A 22,189-nucleotide genomic window follows, 5' to 3' on the forward strand; every position below is an offset into this window, starting at 1 on the left:
ATTGGGATTATATACTAACAATACACACTTGAGTTATTCTGTCCACATTTTGTCCATAGGGGACCAATTATAGATTCTGACCCTGTAAAACCTACCACCCCCACCCCCCGTTTATATGTGCACTATATGATATTTCCCGGTGTTATCTTTTGTGCCCAAATTAAAAGTATGTGCCTGATTTACATGAAGTGAGAATAGGAATAAAAGTCATGCAAAAATTAGGAAATAAAAAACTTTGGAAATAAGGGTAAAAGTGACGTGTCTTTTGGAGCTTGGAGCATTCTGGGAAAATTTTTTTCTTTTTTTTTTTTTTGCTTATTTATTGTTGGCTGAATAATTGTGGCTCATGGGGTCAGGAACTCCACAGCATACGGGTATTTCCCATACCAGGAATTATCAGCCTGTTGTCTACTGCATTGGCAGGTGAATTCCTTACTGCTGAACCACCAGGGAAGCCCTGGAAATAATTTAGAAGGCACACTATATGATGGGAACTTTTTTTGTTTGCTAAACTAGAAATTTCATATATTCAGTCCCCAACATTTCGGATCTTGTTACTTTGCAGTCACCCGTTGGAACAAGATGGCACCAAATAAAGTCTAAAGATGTCAGTAGGCAAACATAAAAAAACACTGAGACTGTTTAACAAAACACTCAATGTTTACTCATGCTTTGAGTTTATTACATTCCTTTTCCTGCTGTACACATATTTTCCGTTGTTCTATATGGTGTTGAAGATTGTATAATTTACTATTAATCTATTTTACTAGACAGATAAATTGCTATTTACTGTCTATTACCTGTGACATTTTTACACTAGCCTAAGAACATTAGGAACACTAATTTTTGGAAATATTTATTAGGTAATAAATAGAAGTCCAGAGGATATTAAAGTCTTGATGTCACACTATAGAATTAAGTAAAATGCTCCATTGTTCATTCTTCAGTTGAGTTCAGTTCAGTTGTTCAGTCCTATCCGACTCTGCGACCCCATGAATCGCAGCACGCCAGGCCTCCCTGTCCATCACCAACTCCCGGAGTTTATTCAAACTCATGTCCATCAAGTCGGTGATGCCATTCAGCCATCTCATCCTCTGTCGTCCCCTCCTCCTCCTGCCCCCAATCCCTCCCATCATTCTTAGATGTATTTAAAAACAGATTTTGTTTTAAACAATATTGTGATGGTTTTTGCTCTGCATCAACACGAATTGACCATAGGCATACATATGTCCCCTCCTTTCTGAACCCACCTCCCTGCTCACCCTATCTGTCCAGGTCTTCACAGAGCACTGGCTCTGGGTGCCCTGCTTCATACATAGCCTGCTTCCACGAGCTCTCTGTTTTACAAATGGCAATATATGTTCCTGTGCTATTCTTTCAAATCACACCACCCTATTTGTTTTTTCAATAGTTTTTCCTGAGCGTAATTTTTTCTGTCCGCATGTTGTGACCAAGATTTAATGTTTAGTTTACATTTCTTCCCTGCCTTACTCTCACAAATCCACGTCAGTGGGTTGTTTTGAGCCTTTTAGAACATGAAAATGCACATACATAAGAATGACAGGACACAGTAGGCACCCTATAACTATGAAGACAGACAATTCCTTTAGGACTTGAGTTAATACACAGAAATATTTATAGTTAATACACAGAAATATTTATAAGTAGTGCATAGTTGTTAATTTTGGTGAAAATAAATCTAATGTCTTCTGAAAACGTAATATTTTACACTCTGCTTTGTTGTTCACATGTGACAGTGCTTCCAGACAACAAAGAAAAGAGAAAAATACATTACAATTTTTTTAAGTAAATTGCTTAATTACCCTCAAATACAGTAATTTGAAGTTCCATTACATTGGGCTTCCCTGATAGCTCAGACAGTAAAGCGTCTGCCTGCAATGCAGGAGGCCTGGGTTGGATTCCTGGATCAGGAATATCCCCTGGAGAAGGAAATGGCAACCAACTCCAGTACTGTTGCCTGGAAAATTCCATAGATGGAGGACCCTGGTAGGCTACAGTCCATGGACCTCAAAGAGTCGGACACGACTGAGGAACTTCACTGGCACTGGTACATTGAGGAAATATTGACAACTATATATTATTATATAGTTATTATATAACTAATTACTATTTATAATGATTATATATATAATAATTATATGTATTATTATGTAAGTTTTTCTCAAGTATTTGAAGCTATGTCATCACAAGCATGAAACAATTTTTATAAAGAAGAATGCAGTTCTCATTAAAGGAGATTATTTTTTTGTCTAATAATTTTTTTAATATAACTGATTCAATTTGCTCTATGCCTGATACTAACACAACAATGTGAACCTACCCTACTCCTTTCAAATTTTAATAAAAGAGCAAAGACAAGGCAGGGTGAGGTGGATTTATACTGGGCGGTGAGGTGGGTATGGGTGTAGGGTATTGCTGGGTCCCAAGAGGATTCAGATCTTTTAAGGGGTCAGGATAAATGACAATCAAGGGACTCAGCCACACATATGCATGTATTCTCCCTCAAACTCCTGTCCCATCCAGGCTGCCACATAACATTGAGCAGAGCTCCCTATGCTATACAATCGGATGTTTCTCTTTTGTAAATGAGTTCACTGGTATCTTTTTGCAGATTCCAAATATGCTGCTGCTAAGTCTCTTCAGTCGTGTCCGACTCTGTGCGGCCCCATAGACGGCAGCCCGTCGGGCTCCCCTGTCCCTGGGATTCTCCAGGCAAGAACACTGGAGTAGGTTGCCATTTTCTTCTCCAATGCATGAAAGTGAAAAGTGAAAGTGAAGTCGCTCAGTCGTGTCCGACTCTCAGCGACCCCGTGGACTGCAGCCTACCAGGCTCCTCCGTCCATGGGATTTTCCAGGCAAGAGTACTGGAGTGGAGTGCCATTGCCTTCTATCTCTTTTATACTTTAATAAAACTTTATTACACAAAAGCTCTGAGCGATAAAACCTCATCATTGGCCCCGGATTGAATTCCTCTCCTCTGGACCCAAGAATCCCGGAGTCTTTCACGGCTCAGCAACTTTGAGACTCCAGGATTCTTGGCATCCAGAGGAGAGGAATTCAATCCGGGGCCAATGATGAGGTTTGATCGCTTAGAGCTTTTGTGTAATAAAGTTTTATTAAAGCATAAAAGAGATAGACAAAATTTCTGACAAAAACATCAGAAGGGGACAGAAAGAGTGCCCCCCTGCTAGTCTTTAGGTGAATGTTATATAGCTACTAGCAGGCTGCTAATTGGAGAAAGGAAATGTCTCAAAACTCAGAATGGCACCAGGCCCCTCACCCACAACATGCATTTTGAGATAACATTGGCACAAGGTGAGCTGTCCTGGGCCATAAAACGATTGACATGAATCTTGAAGAAAGGCAAATTTCCAAGCAAATAAATAGTTTTATTAACATAGATTAGGAGAACAATTGTATGAATAAAACATACTGGTTCGTTGAGCCATTATCGGTTCTGAGTCTCTTAAGCAAACCAACTTGAAGAAAGAGTCTAGGATAAATACATAGTTCATTAACTTAGCTTAATAAAAACATTTCCATAAGAAAAAAATGCATTGGTTAGCTCAAGGTTTGGGAAAAGTTAAGTTCAGGTGGAACCAGGTGTCGTCATAGCAACACAGAATTTTAAGAGAAACTTCCTATACAAAATTAAACTTTTGAATAGAGAAGGGAAAAATATCTGACACTTGTAGTTTGTTTTCTCCTCCTGTCGCTTAGAGAAAGATAAAAAATGTTGACACTTGCAGCCTATATCCTACATTTGGAGACCCCTGACCTTTCTGCTCATTACCCTCTCAGTATGATAATTTCCAGGCCCATTCACTTTGGTGTTTAATTTTGTTTTCCCAACAATGGTGAGTATTTCTTGGATAATTCAGTTCAGTTTGTGTTACTTTTTCATATGTGCTAAATCCTCAGTACATCTACTCTTAGAATTTCGTGAAGACTTCCCCCCAGGTGTCTGGGCCAAAACGTTTTAAGGTAACACCACATCTGTCCACATCTGTGTGTACTGTCTGCATGTGGAACGTGGACAATTCACATGCAGCTTTCTTTCTCAGGGCACAGAAAACTACCGACTTCTTTTTCACTTTATTAATGAGGAAAGGCTTATTCTCACCAGCTATTTCTTCACCAGAGCACAGCTGGTAAAAGGGATGAGGGGATAATTTAGTTACATCAGTATGATATTTCATTACTGTCTAAAAATACACATAATATCCAGGGTGCTGTGCAAAAACTTTTTTTCTTGCGATCACCAGAGAAATGGCAAAATGGAAAATATTTTTCCTAGTATTGAGGCTGCAGAGCAGGGCCCTGTGGGTCTCCCAGGCACAGAGGCCTTTTTGGGTCCCATTTCTTATGGGCAGGACTGCAGTCTCCATGACCTTCTGTGAGTTCCAAAGGGCAGAACATGTACTAATCAAAGAAGGATGCTCACGCCGGGACAATCGTGTCCAACTCTCTTGTGACCCAATGGACACAAAATGGGTTGCCATTTCTTCTTCCAGGGGATCTTCCTGACCCAGGAATGGAACCCAAGTCTCCTGTACTGGCAGGTGGATTCTTTACCACTGCACTGATTAAGAGACCACCTAAGACCCTGCACAAAACTTAATCTTGTCACTAACCCCATCCTTTTATAACTTTGCAGAGGAAACAAGAACACAAGACTGTTACTGCCTTGATCCTTAGCCTATATCCCTAGCAGATGATATAACCTCTCCCTACTCACCAGAGAGGGGGCCTAAAGTGTTCCCTTTTAGACTTGCACATATATAAAGCCACTCTTACTCCTCCATAACTCTGTCTCTGTATTTCAAGTATTTCCATTCGACATTTGTGCATAGAGAGCCAAGATTTTGGTGTCAGTATAACCTCCCGGTTCTGGTTCAACCCAGACCTCTGACTTGTTGATTCAAAGGAATGTCTTTCAACACGTACTGATGTCTCTAAGATTTGACAGGACCAGACATAACACAGTCCAAAGGAACACGCAGGGCCCCTCACCGACATACTAAGGTACATACACTGAGGTTCTCAGGCCTTTCTTGTTGTTTTATTTTTATTGGGTTAATATTCCTGAGGTTCCATTTTAAAACTATTACATGTGTATTTATCTTCTTGACTTTTCTTGGTATTATAGTTTATGATGACAGAGTTGAAGCTTACTTCAGATCCTGTAATTATGGACAAGAGCAAAGATTAAAGAATTCTACCACTTCACTTCACTTCCAGGAAAAGGCTTACTGCCAAGAGCCACCCTTCCCCATTATCACTGATTTGAGACCCCCCACTAGGCCCCCTGTTTCCCTGGGAAAAAACCAGACACACACTCCACAAATTCCCAGTCTATGCCCTATCAGTGATGTGTTGTTGTTACTGTTGTTTAGTCGCTCAGTCATGACTGACTCATTGCAGCCTCGTGGATGCCAGGCTTCCCTGTCTTTCACCATCTCCTGGAGTTTGCTCAAACTCATGTCTATTGAGTTGGTGATGCCATCTAACTGTCTCATCCTCTATCATTCCATTCTACTCCTGACTTCAATCTATCCCAGCCTCGAGTTCTTTACCAATGAGCCCGATATTTGCATCATGTGGCCAATGTACTGGAGCCTCAGTTTCAGCATCAGTCCTTCCAATGAATATTCACGGTTGGTCTCCTTTCGGATTGACTGGTTTGATGTCCTCGCTCTCCAAAAGACTCTCAAGACTGATCTCCAGCACCACAATCCAAAAGCATCTATTTTTCTATGCTCAGCCTTCTTTATGGACCAACTCTGACATCACTTTTTTAATCACATCCCAGGCTGACTACTGGAAAAACCATAGTTTGTCTACAGGGACCTTTTTTGGCAACGTGATCCCTTTGTTTTTTAATGCAAGATGTAGTTCTTTCATAACCTTCGTTACAAGAAGCAGTTTTTTTTTTATTTCCTGTCTGCGGTCCCCCTTAGCAGTAATTACAGTATTGAACTGTTTCCTCCGCCCGCCCCGCCCCGCCCCGCCCCGCCCCGCCCCGCCCCGCCCCGCCCCGCCCCGTCTCGCCCCGCCCCGCCCCGCCCCGTCTCGCCCCGCCCCGCCCCGCCCCGTCTCGCCCCGCCCCGCCCCGTCTCGCCCCGCCCCGCCCCGCCCCGTCTCGCCCCGCCCCGCCCCGTCTCGCCCCGCCCCGTCTCGCCCCGCCTCGCCCCGCCTCGCCTCGCAGAGTGGCTCCACCCCTCCGGGCTGAGTAGCCCCGCCCCACCGCGACGGGACACTCCGCCCCACCCCGCCCCGGCCCTCCCCGCCCCGCCCCTCGGGCCGCGTCGAGTCGCCCCGCCCCACCGCGCAGCGAGGTTCCGCCTCACCTTTCAAAGGCCCTCTGCTGGTCGGGCTTCTCTCCACCACCCACCCTCTGATGGCCTGGCCCCACCTCCAGGCCTTTCAGCTATTTGTCTGCGCGTGCGCGCACCGTGACACACGCGGAAGCGGAGAGCGGCGAGTGGAGGTTCCAGCGCAGCGTGAGTTTCTGTCTTTGGAGTCGGACCTGCCTCTCGCAGTCTCCTTTTCTTTGTACCCCGGGTCTGAGGGTCGCTACTGACTCTAAATCCCCGCTCCCGCCCCACCACCCCCAGTAAATTCAGATGTCTCTGTAAGCGGCGAAGGGGCGCCTGCCTTTTGCTTCCAAGTCCGCACTGAAGCCGGTTCGTGCTTTTGAAACACTGGAACGCTGCGTTTCGCACCTTTTTCCGGTTTAAAGCCGTTTGCTGACCTCACTGACTCCTCTACCCTTTCTGCACCACATACAATTCTATTAAGCGGGGTGGTTTATTCGCTCCACGTTCTTCAGCCTCTTCTCCTCGGGCCCTGGAGGCCTCGCCGGCCACCCCGCTCCCGGAGAGGCCGCGTTCTCTCCCCGGTCCTGGGATTCTGGAGAGCCGGCCCCGCACCTGAGACCCCAGTCCCTCTCAGCCCTCTGTCCTCACGTCTCCGCAGGCCGGCCCTTCTGCCCTTCAGAGTGACTTTTCCCCTGATCCCTGGTGGCGGGAGGTGACCTGAGCCAGCCACGTGACACCCATGGTTCTTCGGCCCCAAATACCAGGCGCTGGAGTTTGGCTTTTGCGGGAGGGCCTTTCTTATTCAGTCTCCTACCCTGTAAATAGTGGGCGGAAGGCGGGATCAGGAGAAGCAGAGACAGTGACTCCTAGAGAAATGGAAAATTGAGAAAAGCATATGGGACAAGCGATGGCAGTGAAGAGGATTGTGAGGAACTTGGAAGAGACAGCTTCATGGAAGAGAATGAGCCTTGTAGGGAGCGGGTGGGGAAAGGAGAGAAATTCAGAGAAAAGCAGGATCTCCGGAGAGTTAACGGTGAGCAACATAGGGAGGTGTGGTTGTTCATTCCGACTCTTTGCGAGCCCTGTATCTCCCAGAGTTTTCTCAAATCCATGTCCGCTGAGTCCAGGGATGGTATCTCCCCATCTCGTCCTCTGCCGCGCCCTTCTGTAGCCTTCAAGGGAGAGGGGCTGTAAATCAGGGGTCCCAAAGAGGGCGACAGTGGAGAGGCAGTTCACAGAGACAGCCCGCGAAGGCGATACAAGAGTTGGGCCCAGAGCAACAATATCCTGCTGAGAGAGAAGGGGGACTCCTAGTGATTGGAGGAGCTGAGAAAAAAAGCCAGCTGAAAGGAAGCATAGTCACTTGGGGTGCCAGAGAGTTGGCAGAAAGGGTGGGCAGAGGTGGAGAAAGAAAGGCAGAAATACAGGGAGATTGAGGATCACCAGGGAGGCTGGAGAGAAAGCAACTTGACGGGAACAGATGGCAGAGAGAGGCGGGATGGGAGGCAGGGAAGAAGTAGAGTGGAGGAAGGGCACAGCAGGAGAGCAGAGATGAGAGCAGAGAAAGGGAGATGTAGAAAGAAGTAGGGAAACAGATCAACGAAAAGAAGTGGAAACAGCTAGTGTGCAGGTGATGGTGGGGACTAGATCCAGAAGAGTGCTGAAGTGGTGGGGTAAGAGTTATTAAGTCCTCATACATTGATTTTTGGCTTTAAAATCTAATGTAAATCTTGCTTCTTTAAATTATACAGATAAGAATGAGAATTGCAAAGCTTCTGTCTGTGAGGCATGTGTATTTTGTCATTATTTGTACTAAAAGAGCATGCATGTGTAGAGCCTGTTGAGGTGGGGGCTGGGGCAGTGACTTGATTCTCTCAGGTGTGGGTCACCCCCTTCCCTATTCCTGGTGAGGAGTAGAGGTTATGCAAAAAAAAATAGGGCAAGAACTGACTGACTCTTACTACATGATGCCTTTTCAAGGAACTTTAAACATGTTCTTTAAACATGTACTTTTGGCTTTCTGCTTTCTTTACATTTAATTATTTTTGTAGCTTGGGATAAAGATTTGTTTGTTCAATAGCGACTTTCTTGTAAACAATTATGGAGATTTGTCTCACTTGGGACAACTTGGATGAATGTAGCGAATATTATGGTAAGTGAATTAAGACTGACAGGGAAAGGCTGGTATTATATGTCCTTCTATTATATGGAATGTAAAAAAGTGAAACTCACTATTACCAGAGGGTAGGATGGTGATCATCTGGGGCTGGAAGGTTGGGCAGATGGGGAGATGTTGGTCAATCAAAAGCTACAGACTTTGAATTGTGAAATGAGTAAATGAGTGCGTCCTGGGGAGGTGTGTGCCGAATGCTGACCATAGTTAATCCTGTTCTGTTACTGCATGCTGGGAATTTGTCAGGAGAGTGTATCGTCAGTGTTGTCACCACGCACAGAACATGGGAACTTGAGGTGATGGATGTGTTGGTTAGTGGTTTGTGATAAATATTTCACAGTTTACACACGTGTCACATGGTCACAGGGTGTATGGTTTATGTACACATAACCCTTTCATTAGTCAGTTCTCCCCCATCAGACACGCTCCTCAGGATCTCGTGTGGGGCCTCACCCCAGGAATGTGCACAGGCCGCAGATGATTCCGATCTGGATCCTGCATTGAGCACCAGGGCTCTTAGCCTCCACTTCTGAGACTGAGATCGGGCCCTGGGGGCGGGGAGGGCGCTCTGCTCTGAGTGGGGCTGAACCCCGCCTGCTGTGTGACCTGAAGGGCATCGTGGGGTCAGCGGAGGTGCCCCTGCTGCTGTGTGCATGAGGCCGCACCAGGAGGGGAGTGTGATCCGAGAGAAAGTGTGGGAAAGTCCCGTGTTGGACTCTGTGTGGGAGTTGCCTGACCTGAGTCCCTCCTCAGACAGTGGGCACAGGGGACTGTCTGTTCCTCATAGTGAGGGCTTCCCTGTGTGTGTGGTAGGGGCCCAGGAAGGGGGTGTGTTGACTCTAAGCATTGAACAGCATGCTTTCCACTTTCATGATAGAACTGTGAAGACTTGTGTTGCCTGAGGAAGCCCAGAAGAGGAGGAAGAGGAAAGAACAGGAGTCAGGCATGGCTCTTTCTCAGGTAAGGTCATATTCTCAGTGGATTCTCACACTGCCTTCCTGAAATGCCCTTCTCTGGGCTCGCTAATCGTGTCTGACTCTGGAGTGTCCTGTCTGACTCCTGCACACGCACACTCACCCGGGGCCTTCCCTCAGGGTCTGTCATCTCCACTTAGATCCCATCTCCCCATGACCCGGTGACCTGGCCCTTGTGAGGAGGCTCCCCTGGGCACCGTCCTGGGCAGGGCTTCTCACCCACGGGTTGGAGACGGGGTCTCAGTGCTGTTGGGCCGCAGGGATTGCTTAGGGCCCATCTGGATGCACTGTCTGCTCTCTGTCAACCGGGGTAAGGAAGCTGCACACTAGACGTGAGATATTAACATACACAGTACCTGCTAAAATCTGGAAAAGAGGCCAATAAAGGGAAATCAGATCTGAATTTTTATAGAACATTTAAAGCTAAATGAGGACCTCCTTGAATCTGAAGTGTTTAGAAATGGAATGGAAAGTTCAGAAACAGACCTCTCATCTAGAGAGTGTTTCATTACACCGTCTACTTTAATCTATGAAATATAGTTTCCTAATTATTTTTTCTTCTTTTTTGGCCACATGATACAGCCTGCAGGGTCTTAGTTCCCTGAGGAGGCATTAAACCCGAAACCCTGTGGTGGAAGTGTGGGATCTTAACCAGTGAACTGACAGGATTTGTCAGCTGTACTGATCTTCATTGCTGTAGTGGCTTTTATCTAGTTCTGGTGTGTGGTGCCCGCTGTTTAGTTGCAGTGTATGAGTTTCTCATTACAGTGGCTTTTCTTTACCATCTGAGCTACCAGGGAGGCCCAACAGTGGCTTTTCTTATCTTGGAACCCAGACTGTAGAGTGTGCTGGCTTCAGTAATTTCACCTGCTGGGCTCTATAGCTCTTGCTCAGAAATTGAGGTTCATGGCTTAGTTGCCCCTCAGCATGTGGGATCTTACCAGATCAGGCACCACAGGGGGAGCCCTCATATTATTTTTTAAATCTTTATGTTATTTTCTGCTTGTATTAATTTTTTTTTTTTTTTTTTTTTGAGCTAGTATAAGATAATGTTGAGGACTTCCCTGGTGGTACAGTGACTAAGAATGTGCCTGCCAATGTAGGGTGCACAGGTTCCATCCCAGGTCCGGGAAGATGCCTCAGAGCAACTAAACCCATGTGCCAAAACTATTGAGCCTATGCTCTAGAGCCCAGGAGCCATAACTCCTGAAACCCACACTCTCTAGAGCCTGTGCTCAAAAACAAGAGAAGCCACTGCAATGAGAAGCCCAGGCACTGCAGCCATAAGTACAGAAAGCGTGCTCACAGCAACAAAAGACCCAGCGAAACAAAAATAAATAAGCTTTCTAAAAGACAGAGAATGCTGACAAATTACTCAAGTGCACTTGATTCCTTTTTAATGTCCCAAAGATGCTGAAATACACATGAATAAAAGAAGACATGAGTATCATCCCAGAATGTGTCAAAAGGCATCTTTTTGGAGAAGGGAATGACCACCCACTCCAGTATTCTTGCCTGAAAATCCCATGAACAGAGGAGCATGGCGGGCTACCATGAGGTCACAAAGAGTCTGCCATGACTGAGTAACTAAACAGCAAAAACCTCCACACACAGCAGAGTGAGCTCTGAAAAACAAATCTAAACCTCTGATTGACCTCCTGCAGATTCTTCAGTGACTTCCAGGTACTTTTGGAATAAAGTCCTAACAAAGACCTTATAGAAAGCAGCCTCTACCTGGCATCACCCCTCTTTGTTCCCTGTGTCCCAGTCAGACTGGCTGGCTTTCTGTTCACTAAATATCTTCCTGCCTCAGAGCCAGCACTCAGGCTGTTCTCTCTGCTCGCAACACTCATCCATTTCCCACCTTGCCAATCCAAGTGTTTCCTCCTCATGGAGACCTTGTCTGATTATTGATGTAGGTCAAGACTTTCTGTTAAAACTTCTCTTAGCACCAGGCCTGTTTCAGAGCACATATTGCAATAGTAATGTTAAAGTTATGGATGTAATTGGGTGACTGGCTGCTAGATTGTCAGCTCCATCACATTCACTGCTATATTCCCAGCTTGGAACCCAGACTTGACGCTCAGTAAATTTTGATTGAAAGAAAAAAGTAAAGACAACTCTTCCTTGTTTCAACCAGTTGTATGTTTATGTGTGCATGTGTGAGTGCATGGATCTGTAGTTCCATGGTTTTATTACGGAACATCATCTCATAAACACGGAACATCGTCTCATAAATACGTTTTATGCTTTGTAGCAGTTACAATTGTATCTTAAGTGTTTTCCATGTGCTTAAGTTTTTTCTACCTCAGCACATGAGTGATGGAAATAGTGGTAAGATTATTGACATTATGTGAGTTGGTGGGGACAGGGGGTGACCCTATACAGTAACCATTTATCTGATAGTCATGTCTGCCTCTTTGCGACCCAATGGGCCATAGGCCTTCAGGCTCCTCTGTCCCTGAAATTCTCCGGGCAAGAATACAGGAGTGGATTGCCATGCCCTCCTCCAGGGGGATCTTCCCCATGCAGACATCAGCCCCATGTCACCTTCATTGCAGGCAGAATCTTTACTGCCAAGCCTCCAGGGAAGAACAGATACCTACATATTATGCTGTATATTATACTCTTCCCTAGCATTCAGAAGGAGGCAGATAGTAAATTAATTTGTGAATATTTTTCTCTCTGTCTATAATGTCCATCATTTCTTGACTGACAAAAGATCTGGGATTCTACACCTCCATTGCACTTCAGCTTTCTTGAACTTGTTTCAGGTATTCTCAGAAAACTCTCTGGATGCACTTTCCTGCTCTGGTACTTAACTTGTTGATTCCTTAGGTTCAGTTGTCAGTCCCAACCACCTGACCTCAGGTGCTGTTGCCTCATTTCTTAACTGTTTGATCTGAGCGATTCCTTAGAATGACAAAGTTTTCTCCCAAGTAAGATGGACACAGATCTTTCTCTGATGTGCTGTTATGTTGATGATAAGTTCATTCATGTAGTCTTTAGAGTAATGCTTAGTGTGTACGAAGTGCTGAAACACCTGTCATCAGTGTGATGATGTCATAATCATCACAGTGTGTGTTCTTTTAAAGCCTCTGTGGACTTTGTCATCTCTGAAGACGTCAGTCTTGCTGTAACTCATCTAGATAGTGAATGTCACTTAGTGTGTAGAGTGTAACACTTCGGCATAGACAACTCACTGATTGAATTTATTTGTATATTCTTCATGTATTGTCCACACAACTGACAAATTCATATTGATTGGAAGATATCATAATCTTATGAAACAACCTGGAAATTAGAGACCCACAGTTTGTTCCAAATAGCTTTTAATGGATCTATCAGAATATTACATTACCAGAACTGATCCTTACCGCTCTCACCTCTTCTCATTTCGTGTGAAAATGAGAATCCTCCTCAGCGCCTGTTAGTGAAATGTGCTTTCATTTCAGACACAGTTGACCGTCGAGGATGTGGACATCAAGTTCACTCCAGAGGAGTGGGAATGCCTCGACCCTGCTCAGAGGACCTTGTACCGGGACGTGATGGAGGAGACCTACAGGAACCTGCTGTCTGTGGGTGAGGATCACTTCCCTGTGAAGTTGGAATCTGATTTGGGATATCTCTGCATTTTCCCTCTGTGTCTCTTGAGAGCCCGTTTTGCTTGACTAAGTTCATAGCCTTGTTAATTCAGACTTCAAAAAATTTCGTGATTAGCGTCAGGAGTTTAAGCTCGTCCTTTCTTCAGGTGATCTGCCCACTGTGTGACACACAAGTTTTTCCACAGCTTGAATATTTATAAAGCTGATTTCGAACTTTGAAATATCCAATTCCCTATTTTCTACCCCTGTATTCTTGGTTCAGTAGTTCTTGGAAAGGCACTAGATACATGCATGCCCGTGTGTTCAGTTGGTACAGTCATGCGTGACTCTTTGCGACCCAGTGACCGTAGCCCTCCAGGCTCCTCTGTCCATGGGATTCTTCTGGCAAGAATGCTAGAGTGAGTTGCCATACCCTCTTCCAGGGGAATCTTCCCCGCACGGGAATAGAACCCACATCTCCTGCATGGCAGGTGGATACTTTACCTTTGAGCCACTGGGGAAGCCCAGGTATATGCATATCATACTGTATATTATACTGTTTCCTGTACATTCAGAAGGAAGCAGATAAAAAAAAAAAGAAGGAAGCAGATAGTAAATTGATTTGTGATTATTTTTCTGTCCTTGCAAAATGTCCATCACTTCTTGGCTGACAAAAGAGGTGGGATTCTACACCTGGCAATGCAAGAGGCACAGGATCTAGGTCCTCTGTAAAGCAGGCCTCTGAGCTTGCTTCTAACCTGCCTGGACACTACCCTGACTGCCTGCTGTGAGTGCAAGGCTTGCAGCACCAGAGATAAGATAGGGGACAAATATTGAGATTATTGAGCCCTTGGGGGGCCTGGCCTACTCAGCCTCAGGCTTAGCAACATTATAAGTTTTGTAAGACAAACAAATAGCATTAACATGCAACCAGAGCTGCTATTTGCTCACAGGTTCCTGATGATATCAGTTAGTGCCCTGGGATTATAAATGGGAACCCAGAATTGCAATCTTTGAAGTCTCATGCATGAATGTAACACGCTGCCTGGGACCTTTTCCCCACTGGGTCTCCAGGTGGGCTGTGTCCTGGAACTTCCCAGCACTGTTTGAGTCTGAATGTTGGTCAGAACCCAATTTGGTGATGTATCTTCTGCTGTTTCTACTTCTCTTTGCTTTTATTGATAGCATATTGAAAGTTAGCTAGATAATTCTATAATAAGAATTTGTGTTATTTATTTCTACAGAATGAGCGGCTTATTTTGTTAACAAATCTTTGAACCTGAGACGAAAGTGACAACTTTTACAAAACTTTAATTGGCCCTGTGAGCAGTATTTGTGAGACAAAATGCCACTCTGTAAGAAGAAAGAGGTTAAAGTTGATGAAGTTTTTATTCCCTAATGTGAAGATTCGCCTTTCTACTAGTTAGCTAATACATGGAATGCCTTCACTGAATGGTGTGAGAATTGGAACCTTAAATTAAAGAGGGCTGTACCCTTAGAAGTTACTGAATGTTTGTGATTCTCACCCGTTGAGAAAGGATAAAAATCTGCTTTGCTGGATGAGAGGCTGGATCCTTCTCTCTCCTACCATGAGGTACATAAAATGAAAGGGAAAGTTGCTCAGTCGTGTTGGACTCCTTGCGACCTCATGGACTATAGAGTCCATGGAATTCTGCAGGCCAGAATACTGAAGTGGGTAGCCTTTCCCTTCTCCAGGGGATCTTCCCAACCCAGGGATTGGACCCAGACTTCCAGATTGCAGGAGGATTTTTACCAACTGAACCTCTGTCATCCCCTTCTCCTCCTGGGCTTCAATCTTTCCCAGCATCAGGGTCTTTTCCAATGAGTTGGTTGTTTGCATCAGGTTGCCAAAGTATTGGAATTTCAGCTTCGGCATAAGTTGTAAGGGCTACTATCTAGTTGCATGCGCGGGCCCCTCATGCCAGTGGTATGTGGGCTCTGTACGTGTGTTCAGTAGTGAATCCCGAACTTGAGAGTACTTTCAGTTGGGGCCCACAGGCTTAGTTACTGCGAGGCATGTGGGAACTTCCTAGATCAGGTGTGCGCCCTGCATCAGCAGGCAGATTCTTCACCTCTAAGACACAGGGAGGCCCCAAAACTTGTTCCTTTGCATGTATCTTGGAGCCAATGAACTGAATAAATTAAGGTTACTGTATAGAATGGCAATTGCAATATTGTATGGCTGTTATTTAAGCAGAGAATGTTTCATTTATTAATTCTTTGTTATTTGAAGATGATGGGCTTTATGTTTTACACAGTATAACTGACATGAAACGCCTCTTGTTATAAAATGCCTGTATGTCTATCTACTGATATGTTTATCGGACATATTTAGAAAACTGTTCTTTCTTTCTTTTTTTTTTTTTTTAATTATTTTAGGGAATTCCCTGACAGTCCAGTGGATAGGATTCAGCACTTTTACTGCAGTGATTTTGGGTTTAATCCATGGTCAGGGAACTAAGATCTCATAAGCCCCATGATGTGGAGGGGCAAGGGGACCATTTTAACAAATTCTTTATTTTCACCATGCAATATTTGTTGAACAGTTGTCAACTGCCATTTATGTTTTACAATATTCATTAAAATACTTCTTTTGGATTATTTACCATTACACTGTATTTCCTCTTTGATCCTTGCTTACTCAGTCCTTCAGTACTGTCTGACTCTTTGTGATCTCATGGACTGTAGCCCGCCAATCTCCCTGTCTATGGATTTTTACTATTTTTCTCCTCAATTATGAGACAGAAGTGTATTTACTACCAAGTAGAATGAGCTTTGAGGTCATGGTGGGAAAATACCTTTGTCTTTGAGGCCTGGCATGAGTTTGCATAAAATGAACATTTTCCTGATTGTGTCTTTGAAACTTGGCTACCCTAAAATTAATTTGAATTCTATGTGATTGCTGGTTGTTTTTTTTTTTTTTATTATTTTTTTTAAGAATTCTATTCCTTTAGTGTTCCTTATATTTTTAAGTTCATCATTGGGAAGATTCATAATTCTGTTCAGGATGGGTATGACTTTTGGTATAATATCATGTGCTCAACATGAAAGAATTTATTTATGAACTGTAATTAATAGGATACCTATGGTTCTTTATATCTTGTAGGTTCGTCTTGTATACATATGACCAAGAAATTACAAGCAAAAGAAAACAGTGGCAAAGGAGAAATTTTGCAAAGAGTGATGTGTGGAAGAGCTGAAACCTATGAAACCAAAGATTTTTTCCTCTGGAAGATACAGGAGACTGTGCATGGTTTTGAGAGTCTGTGGACAGATGCTGAAAGAAATGACAAAGGAATGTCTATATCCCATAACAGAAATCTCACTGGTGGAAGAGATCATCAGAGTAGAAATGATGTAGGAGTTAAGCCTGTTGAAATGCACAGATCAAGCTTTCATGATGAATTGCAGATACTTCAGTCTGAAGGGACAGTTTTTGAATGTAGTCAAATTGTGACAAATATCAACAGTAGTGCCTCAGGTTTGCCACCTCAGAGAACTCGTAGTGTCTGTAAAGGCATTTTTCATAAACATGAGAGTGCTGTTACGCATCCCTCAGAACTGGCACCAGACCAGGAATCACAGAAGAAAAAATCTTACAAATGTGATGAGTGTGATATAACGTTTCTTCAGGACTCAGAATTCACTAGACATCAAAGAATCCATACAGGAAGAAAACCACATAAAGGTGACGTGTGTGGCAAGGCCCTTAATGTGAGTCTTGCAGTTCATCGAACAAATCATACTGGAGAGAAGCCATATACATGTGATGTGTGTGGAAAGGCCTTTACTCGCAGAGAAAGCCATGCACTTCATCAGATGCTTCATACTGGAGAGAAACCATATAAATGTGATGTGTGTGGAAAGGCCTTTACTTACAAAAAAAGCCATGCACTTCATCAGACCCTTCATACTGGAGAGAAACCGTATAAATGTGATGTATGTGGTCGTGGCTATACTCGAAAGTCAAAACTTGAAATTCATCAGAGAATTCATACTGGAGAGAATTCTTATAAATGTGATGTATGTGGCCGTGGCTTTACTGGAAAGAGACATCTTGGAAATCATCGGAGAATTCATACTGAAGAGAAACCTTACAAATGTAGTAGCTGTGACAAACGTTTTTTTACACTATCATCCTTAAATATACATCAGACAGTTCATACAGATGAGAAAGCATGTAAATGTAATTTATGTGGCAAAATATTCAGTTCCAGGGGTAAATTTGCAGTTCATCAGAGAACTCATACTGGAGAGAAACCATATAAATGTGATATGTGTGGAAAGGCCTTTACTCGCAAAGATAGCCATGTACTTCATCAGATCCTTCATACTGGAGAGAAACCATATAAATGTGAAGTATGTGGCCGTGGTTATACTCGAAGCACGCAACTTGCAATTCATCAGAGGGTTCATACTGGAGAGAAACCATATAAATGTGATGTATGTGGCAAGGCTTTTATTATAAGTGGAAGCCTTACATCTCATCGGAAAGTTCATACCAGAGAGAAACCATATAAGTGTGATGTATGTGGCAAGGCCTTTAGTGTAAATGGAAGCCTTATATCTCATCGGAATATTCATACTGGAGAGAAACCATATAAATGTGATGTATGTGGTAAGGCCTTTAGTGTATATGGAAGCCTTACATATCATCGGAAAATTCATACTGGAGAGAAACCATATAAATGTGATGTATGTGGTAAGGCATTTAGTGTAAATGGAAGACTTAAATCTCATCAGAAAACTCATTCTGGAGAGAAACCATATAAATGTGAAGTATGTGGCAAGGCCTTTAGTTTCAATGCAAGCCTTGCAGTTCATCAGACCCTTCATACTGGAGAGAAACCGTATAAATGTGATGTATGTGGTCGTGGCTATACTCGAAAGTCAAAACTTGAAATTCATCAGAGAATTCATACTGGAGAGAATTCTTATAAATGTGATGTATGTGGCCGTGGCTTTACTGGAAAGAGACATCTTGGAAGTCATCGGAGAATTCATACTGAAGAGAAACCTTACAAATGTAGTAGCTGTGACAAACGTTTTTTTACACTATCATCCTTAAATATACATCAGGCAGTTCATACAGATGAGAAAGCATGTAAATGTAATTTATGTGGCAAAATATTCAGTTCCAGGGGTAACTTTGCAGTTCATCAGAGAACTCATACTGGAGAGAAACCATATAAATGTGATATGTGTGGAAAGGCCTTTACTCGCAAAGATAGCCATGTACTTCATCAGATCCTTCATACTGGAGAGAAACCATATAAATGTGAAGTATGTGGCCGTGGTTATACTCGAAGCACACAACTTGCAATTCATCAGAGGGTTCATACTGGAGAGAAACCATATAAATGTGACGTATGTGGCAAGGCTTTTATTATAAGTGGAAGCCTTACATCTCATCGGAAAGTTCATACCAGAGAGAAACCATATAAGTGTGATGTATGTGGCAAGGCCTTTAGTGTAAATGGAAGCCTTATATCTCATCGGAATATTCATACTGGAGAGAAACCATATAAATGTGATGTATGTGGTAAGGCCTTTAGTGTAAATGGAAGCCTTACATATCATCGGAAAATTCATACTGGAGAGAAACCATATAAATGTGATGTATGTGGTAAGGCATTTAGTGTAAATGGAAGACTTAAATCTCATCAGAAAACTCATTCTGGAGAGAAACCATATAAGTGTGAAGTATGTGGCAAGGCCTTTATTTTCAATGCATGCCTTGCAGTTCATCAGAGAATTCATACTGGAGAGAAACCATATAAGTGTGCTGTGTGTGGAAAGGCCTTTAGACAAACTTCATCCTTTGCAGTTCATCGAAGAATTCATTCTGGAGAGAAACTGAGAGGGTAACATGCAGGAAGGACAGGGGTCTCCAAACAGAGGAAATAGGCTGCAAGTCTCTCTTAAAATTCTGTGTTGCTATAATGACACCTGGTTCCACCTGAACTTAATTTTTCTCTAATCTCGAGCTAAATCTCGAGCTAAACCTCGAGCATTTTTCTTACAGAAATGTTTTTCTTAAGGTATGTTAATGAAACTATGTGTTTGCTTTGAAATTGGCCTTTCTTCAAAATGATCCCTCCTAAGACTGTCATCAAATTTGACTGTCATCATACCATGGGCTGATGATAGCTCAACAAAACAGTATTTGTATCAGTTGTTTTATGGCTGGGGGATGACACACGTCTTGCCATCCTATCTCAAAAATGCATATTGTGGGAAAGGGGCCTGCTGAAACTCCCTCAGCCTTGAGGTGTCGCTCTTATCTGATGAATAAGTTTCTAACCAACATAAAACAGCTTGCTAAAACTCGCAGGGGGACACTCTCCATCCCCCTTCTGATGTCTATGTCGGAAGCTTTCTCTGTCCCTTTTTCACTTTAAAAGCTCTTGAATGATCAAGCCTGGTCCCTGATCCCAAAGCTAAATCTTCATCGGAGATCACGAATCCCACACTAGTCACAATAAGTTATCAAAACCTTACAAATGTAAGAGTTGTGACAAAGGTTTTAGTGCACAGTCAGCCTTAACTCACCATCAGGCAGTTCATCCAGGAGAGAAAGCATAGAAATGTGATGTATGGCTGGTACTTGAAATGACCATCATAGGAAGCATCAGATAATTCATAGTGGAGAAAACTGTTACAAATGGAACAACTGTGAGAAACAGTGCAAATGTAATGAGTGTGGCAAAGCCCTTAGTTAGAGTTCAGGCCTTATAATTCATCAGGGTATTCATACTGTATAGAAAGCATACAAATGAAATGAATGTGGCAAAGCTATTTCATGTTCAGCCTTAACTGAGCATTGGGCAGTTCATACAGGAGAGAAACTGAAGAGGAAAAGTTAAAATTTTACCTCCTCCTTCTGCCTTTAACTCAGCTTGTTTCTTGCAAAGTCTAGATCACGTAGGTCTCAGAAAGTGGGGACTCACAATACTAGTAACTGGAGCTTATCCCATTCACCCTTGTCTTGCTCTTTGCAATCACCCTAGCCCCTGCAAACCTGCTTAATCACGCCTGTCCGTGTATAAAAACTCTGTAACCCCTTTGTTCGGGGCTCAGAGCTTGGAGTGTTAACTCCTCTGGGCCCACCAGCATAATAAACCTCAGTTCTCCAACTCTCCAAGTGTGGTGCTTGGTTGCTCGAGTACTGGTTTCTGCAGCATTTCTGGAGGCCCCAGTGAGGTTCCACCCACACTGGCCCCTTGAGCTGCCAGACGGGTGGCTTGGTTGGGTCAGAGCAGAGGAGCCTGAAGTTGAATGAGGAGGTGCACCACCTCATGGCATTCCAGGTTCTCTTTCGGACTGGCATTCTGACTCTCCAGACGGCCAAACCACAACCAGACTCACCAGGAACAGCCACAGGGTAAGGTAAGGCCCCAGGGCTGGTCCCCAGTCAGGATGTACTACCCCAGTGGGTAGAAGAGGAAGCTGATCACCTTGAGAAAGAAGCATCAGATAGGGAGACCTGGGAACTTGGGGAAAGGGACGTATTGTGGTAAACTGAGCAATTGTGTATGCATGATTGCTGACTGAAGGAAGTAAAAGTGAGCTTCACAGTCCTCAGACTATGGAGCCTGAGAGGGTCCAAAACCTGTGGTTCCATGACGACCTCATAAGGCTGAAAGGTGGTGCTAGTCTCTAGGGGATTTGATCCCTCCCCGTGAGGCTGGTCTGGGTCAGGCATTTATACCCACCTGCCAGTGGTAAGAGGTTTCTTAAATCTCTCTCGGGAGAGCAGCCAGGTGGACACATAATGAATGAACGACTGTACGAGCTTGATTCACAGGATCGATTGTGTGGCTTCACGGCCTTCATGTCTGTGGAGTCTGAGTGGGCCCTAGCTTGCAGTTCTGTCGCGACCTCATATGGCTCAAGGCAGTGCCTGCCTCTTGGGGACACTGTCCCTCCCTGCGAGACACATCCGGATCAGGGGTTTATACTGATCCGCCAATGCTAAGAGGCACCTAAGTTCCCCCCGGGGACGCAGCCAAACAGCCATCCGAATGGTCTCCTCTTTTGATGGAGCACCCACCCTTGTTTGTCTTTGTGCCACCGACTCGGGGCGGGATACACAGGGAGGAAGAAGTTATTGGTTACCGGTTATTCTGTTGACTGATTGCTTGAGCCGACATCTAAGAGATTAGTTTTCTTCAAAACACTGTGAGGTAGGTTACATTTGTCAACATGGGTAGGAGTTCCTTTAAGCCAACAGTTTTAGACTGCATGATTTTTAAGAAGGGCTTAATTTTAAAGAATTTTAAGAAGGGCTTCTTAGGAGATTACAGTGTCAAGATGACCCTCACGAAGCTTAATAACTTATGTGAGCTTAATTGACCATCCTTTGACATTGGATGGCTGCCAGAGGACACTCTCGACCTGCCCACCGTCTAAGCAGTGCACCAGGTAGTCACTGGGACTCCAGGACATCCAGATCAGTTTCCATACACACACTCCTGGCTTCTAATAGCACAAACCCTGGACCCGTGGGCAAGATTTTGCACAAATGTACAGGGACAGAGTAGGGTATTTGTGGCCAACCACTCAGAAAAAAGAAAGCAGCAGCAAAAAACCCCTACATTCCAGGGAGATCCAGTGGAACACCCACTACTGCCCCCACCATACATTGCCCTGACTCCCCAAGCCCTGGCACAGCTAGTGCCGGACCATTTGCCAGACAGTCCACCTCCCTCCGTGTCCCCCCACATCACCTCATGAGCAAGACTCCAGCCCTGAGCCAGTAGGGAAGCAGCTCTGCTCAGCCAAACAATCTAACCAGCTGGCCACAGCCCATCAGATGCTGCTGTGAGAAAAGTCAAGGTCCTCAACAAGTGGACAAGGATGGCTTAGTCCAGCCTGGTCACTTCATCTTCTATTACCAGCCCTTCAGCGCTACTGATCTCCTAAACTGGAAACACCATAACCCAGTGTACTCTGATAGACCACGGGCTATGATTGACTTCCTGGAGTCCATTTTCCACACTAATCAGCCTACATGGGACGATTGTTATCAGCTCCTTATGGTTTTCTCCACCACTGAGGAAAGGACGCATCTCGAAAGAAGCCTGAAAATGGCTC

At 44.2% G+C, this 22,189-nt stretch overlaps 2 protein-coding genes across 2 annotated transcripts in view; both read left to right on the forward strand.

Annotated features, from left to right (window-relative positions):
- The window catches only part of LOC136161647 (zinc finger protein 665-like), a 224,826-nt gene that overhangs the window by 59,270 nt on the left and 143,367 nt on the right, over positions 1–22,189 (forward strand). The gene's annotated exons all lie outside the window — the stretch shown is intronic.
- On the forward strand, positions 6,481–20,131 carry LOC136157609 (zinc finger protein 665-like). The gene is made up of 4 exons (XM_065919437.1): positions 6,481–6,524; positions 9,392–9,474; positions 12,944–13,070; positions 16,200–20,131. Exons 2-4 carry the CDS (start codon positions 9,460–9,462, stop codon positions 18,959–18,961), a joined length of 2,904 nt encoding a protein of 967 aa, XP_065775509.1. The 5' UTR covers positions 6,481–6,524; positions 9,392–9,459; the 3' UTR covers positions 18,962–20,131.

The sequence above is a fragment of the Muntiacus reevesi genome, chromosome 2 (assembly GCF_963930625.1).
Source record: "Muntiacus reevesi chromosome 2, mMunRee1.1, whole genome shotgun sequence".
Classification (NCBI taxonomy): domain Eukaryota; kingdom Metazoa; phylum Chordata; class Mammalia; order Artiodactyla; family Cervidae; genus Muntiacus; species Muntiacus reevesi.

Coding starts and splice junctions, on each gene's coding strand:
- LOC136157609 (XM_065919437.1), top strand. Junction 13,071..16,199: donor CAGGAACCTGCTGTCTGTGG/GTGAGGATCACT, acceptor TATATCTTGTAG/GTTCGTCTTGTATACATATG.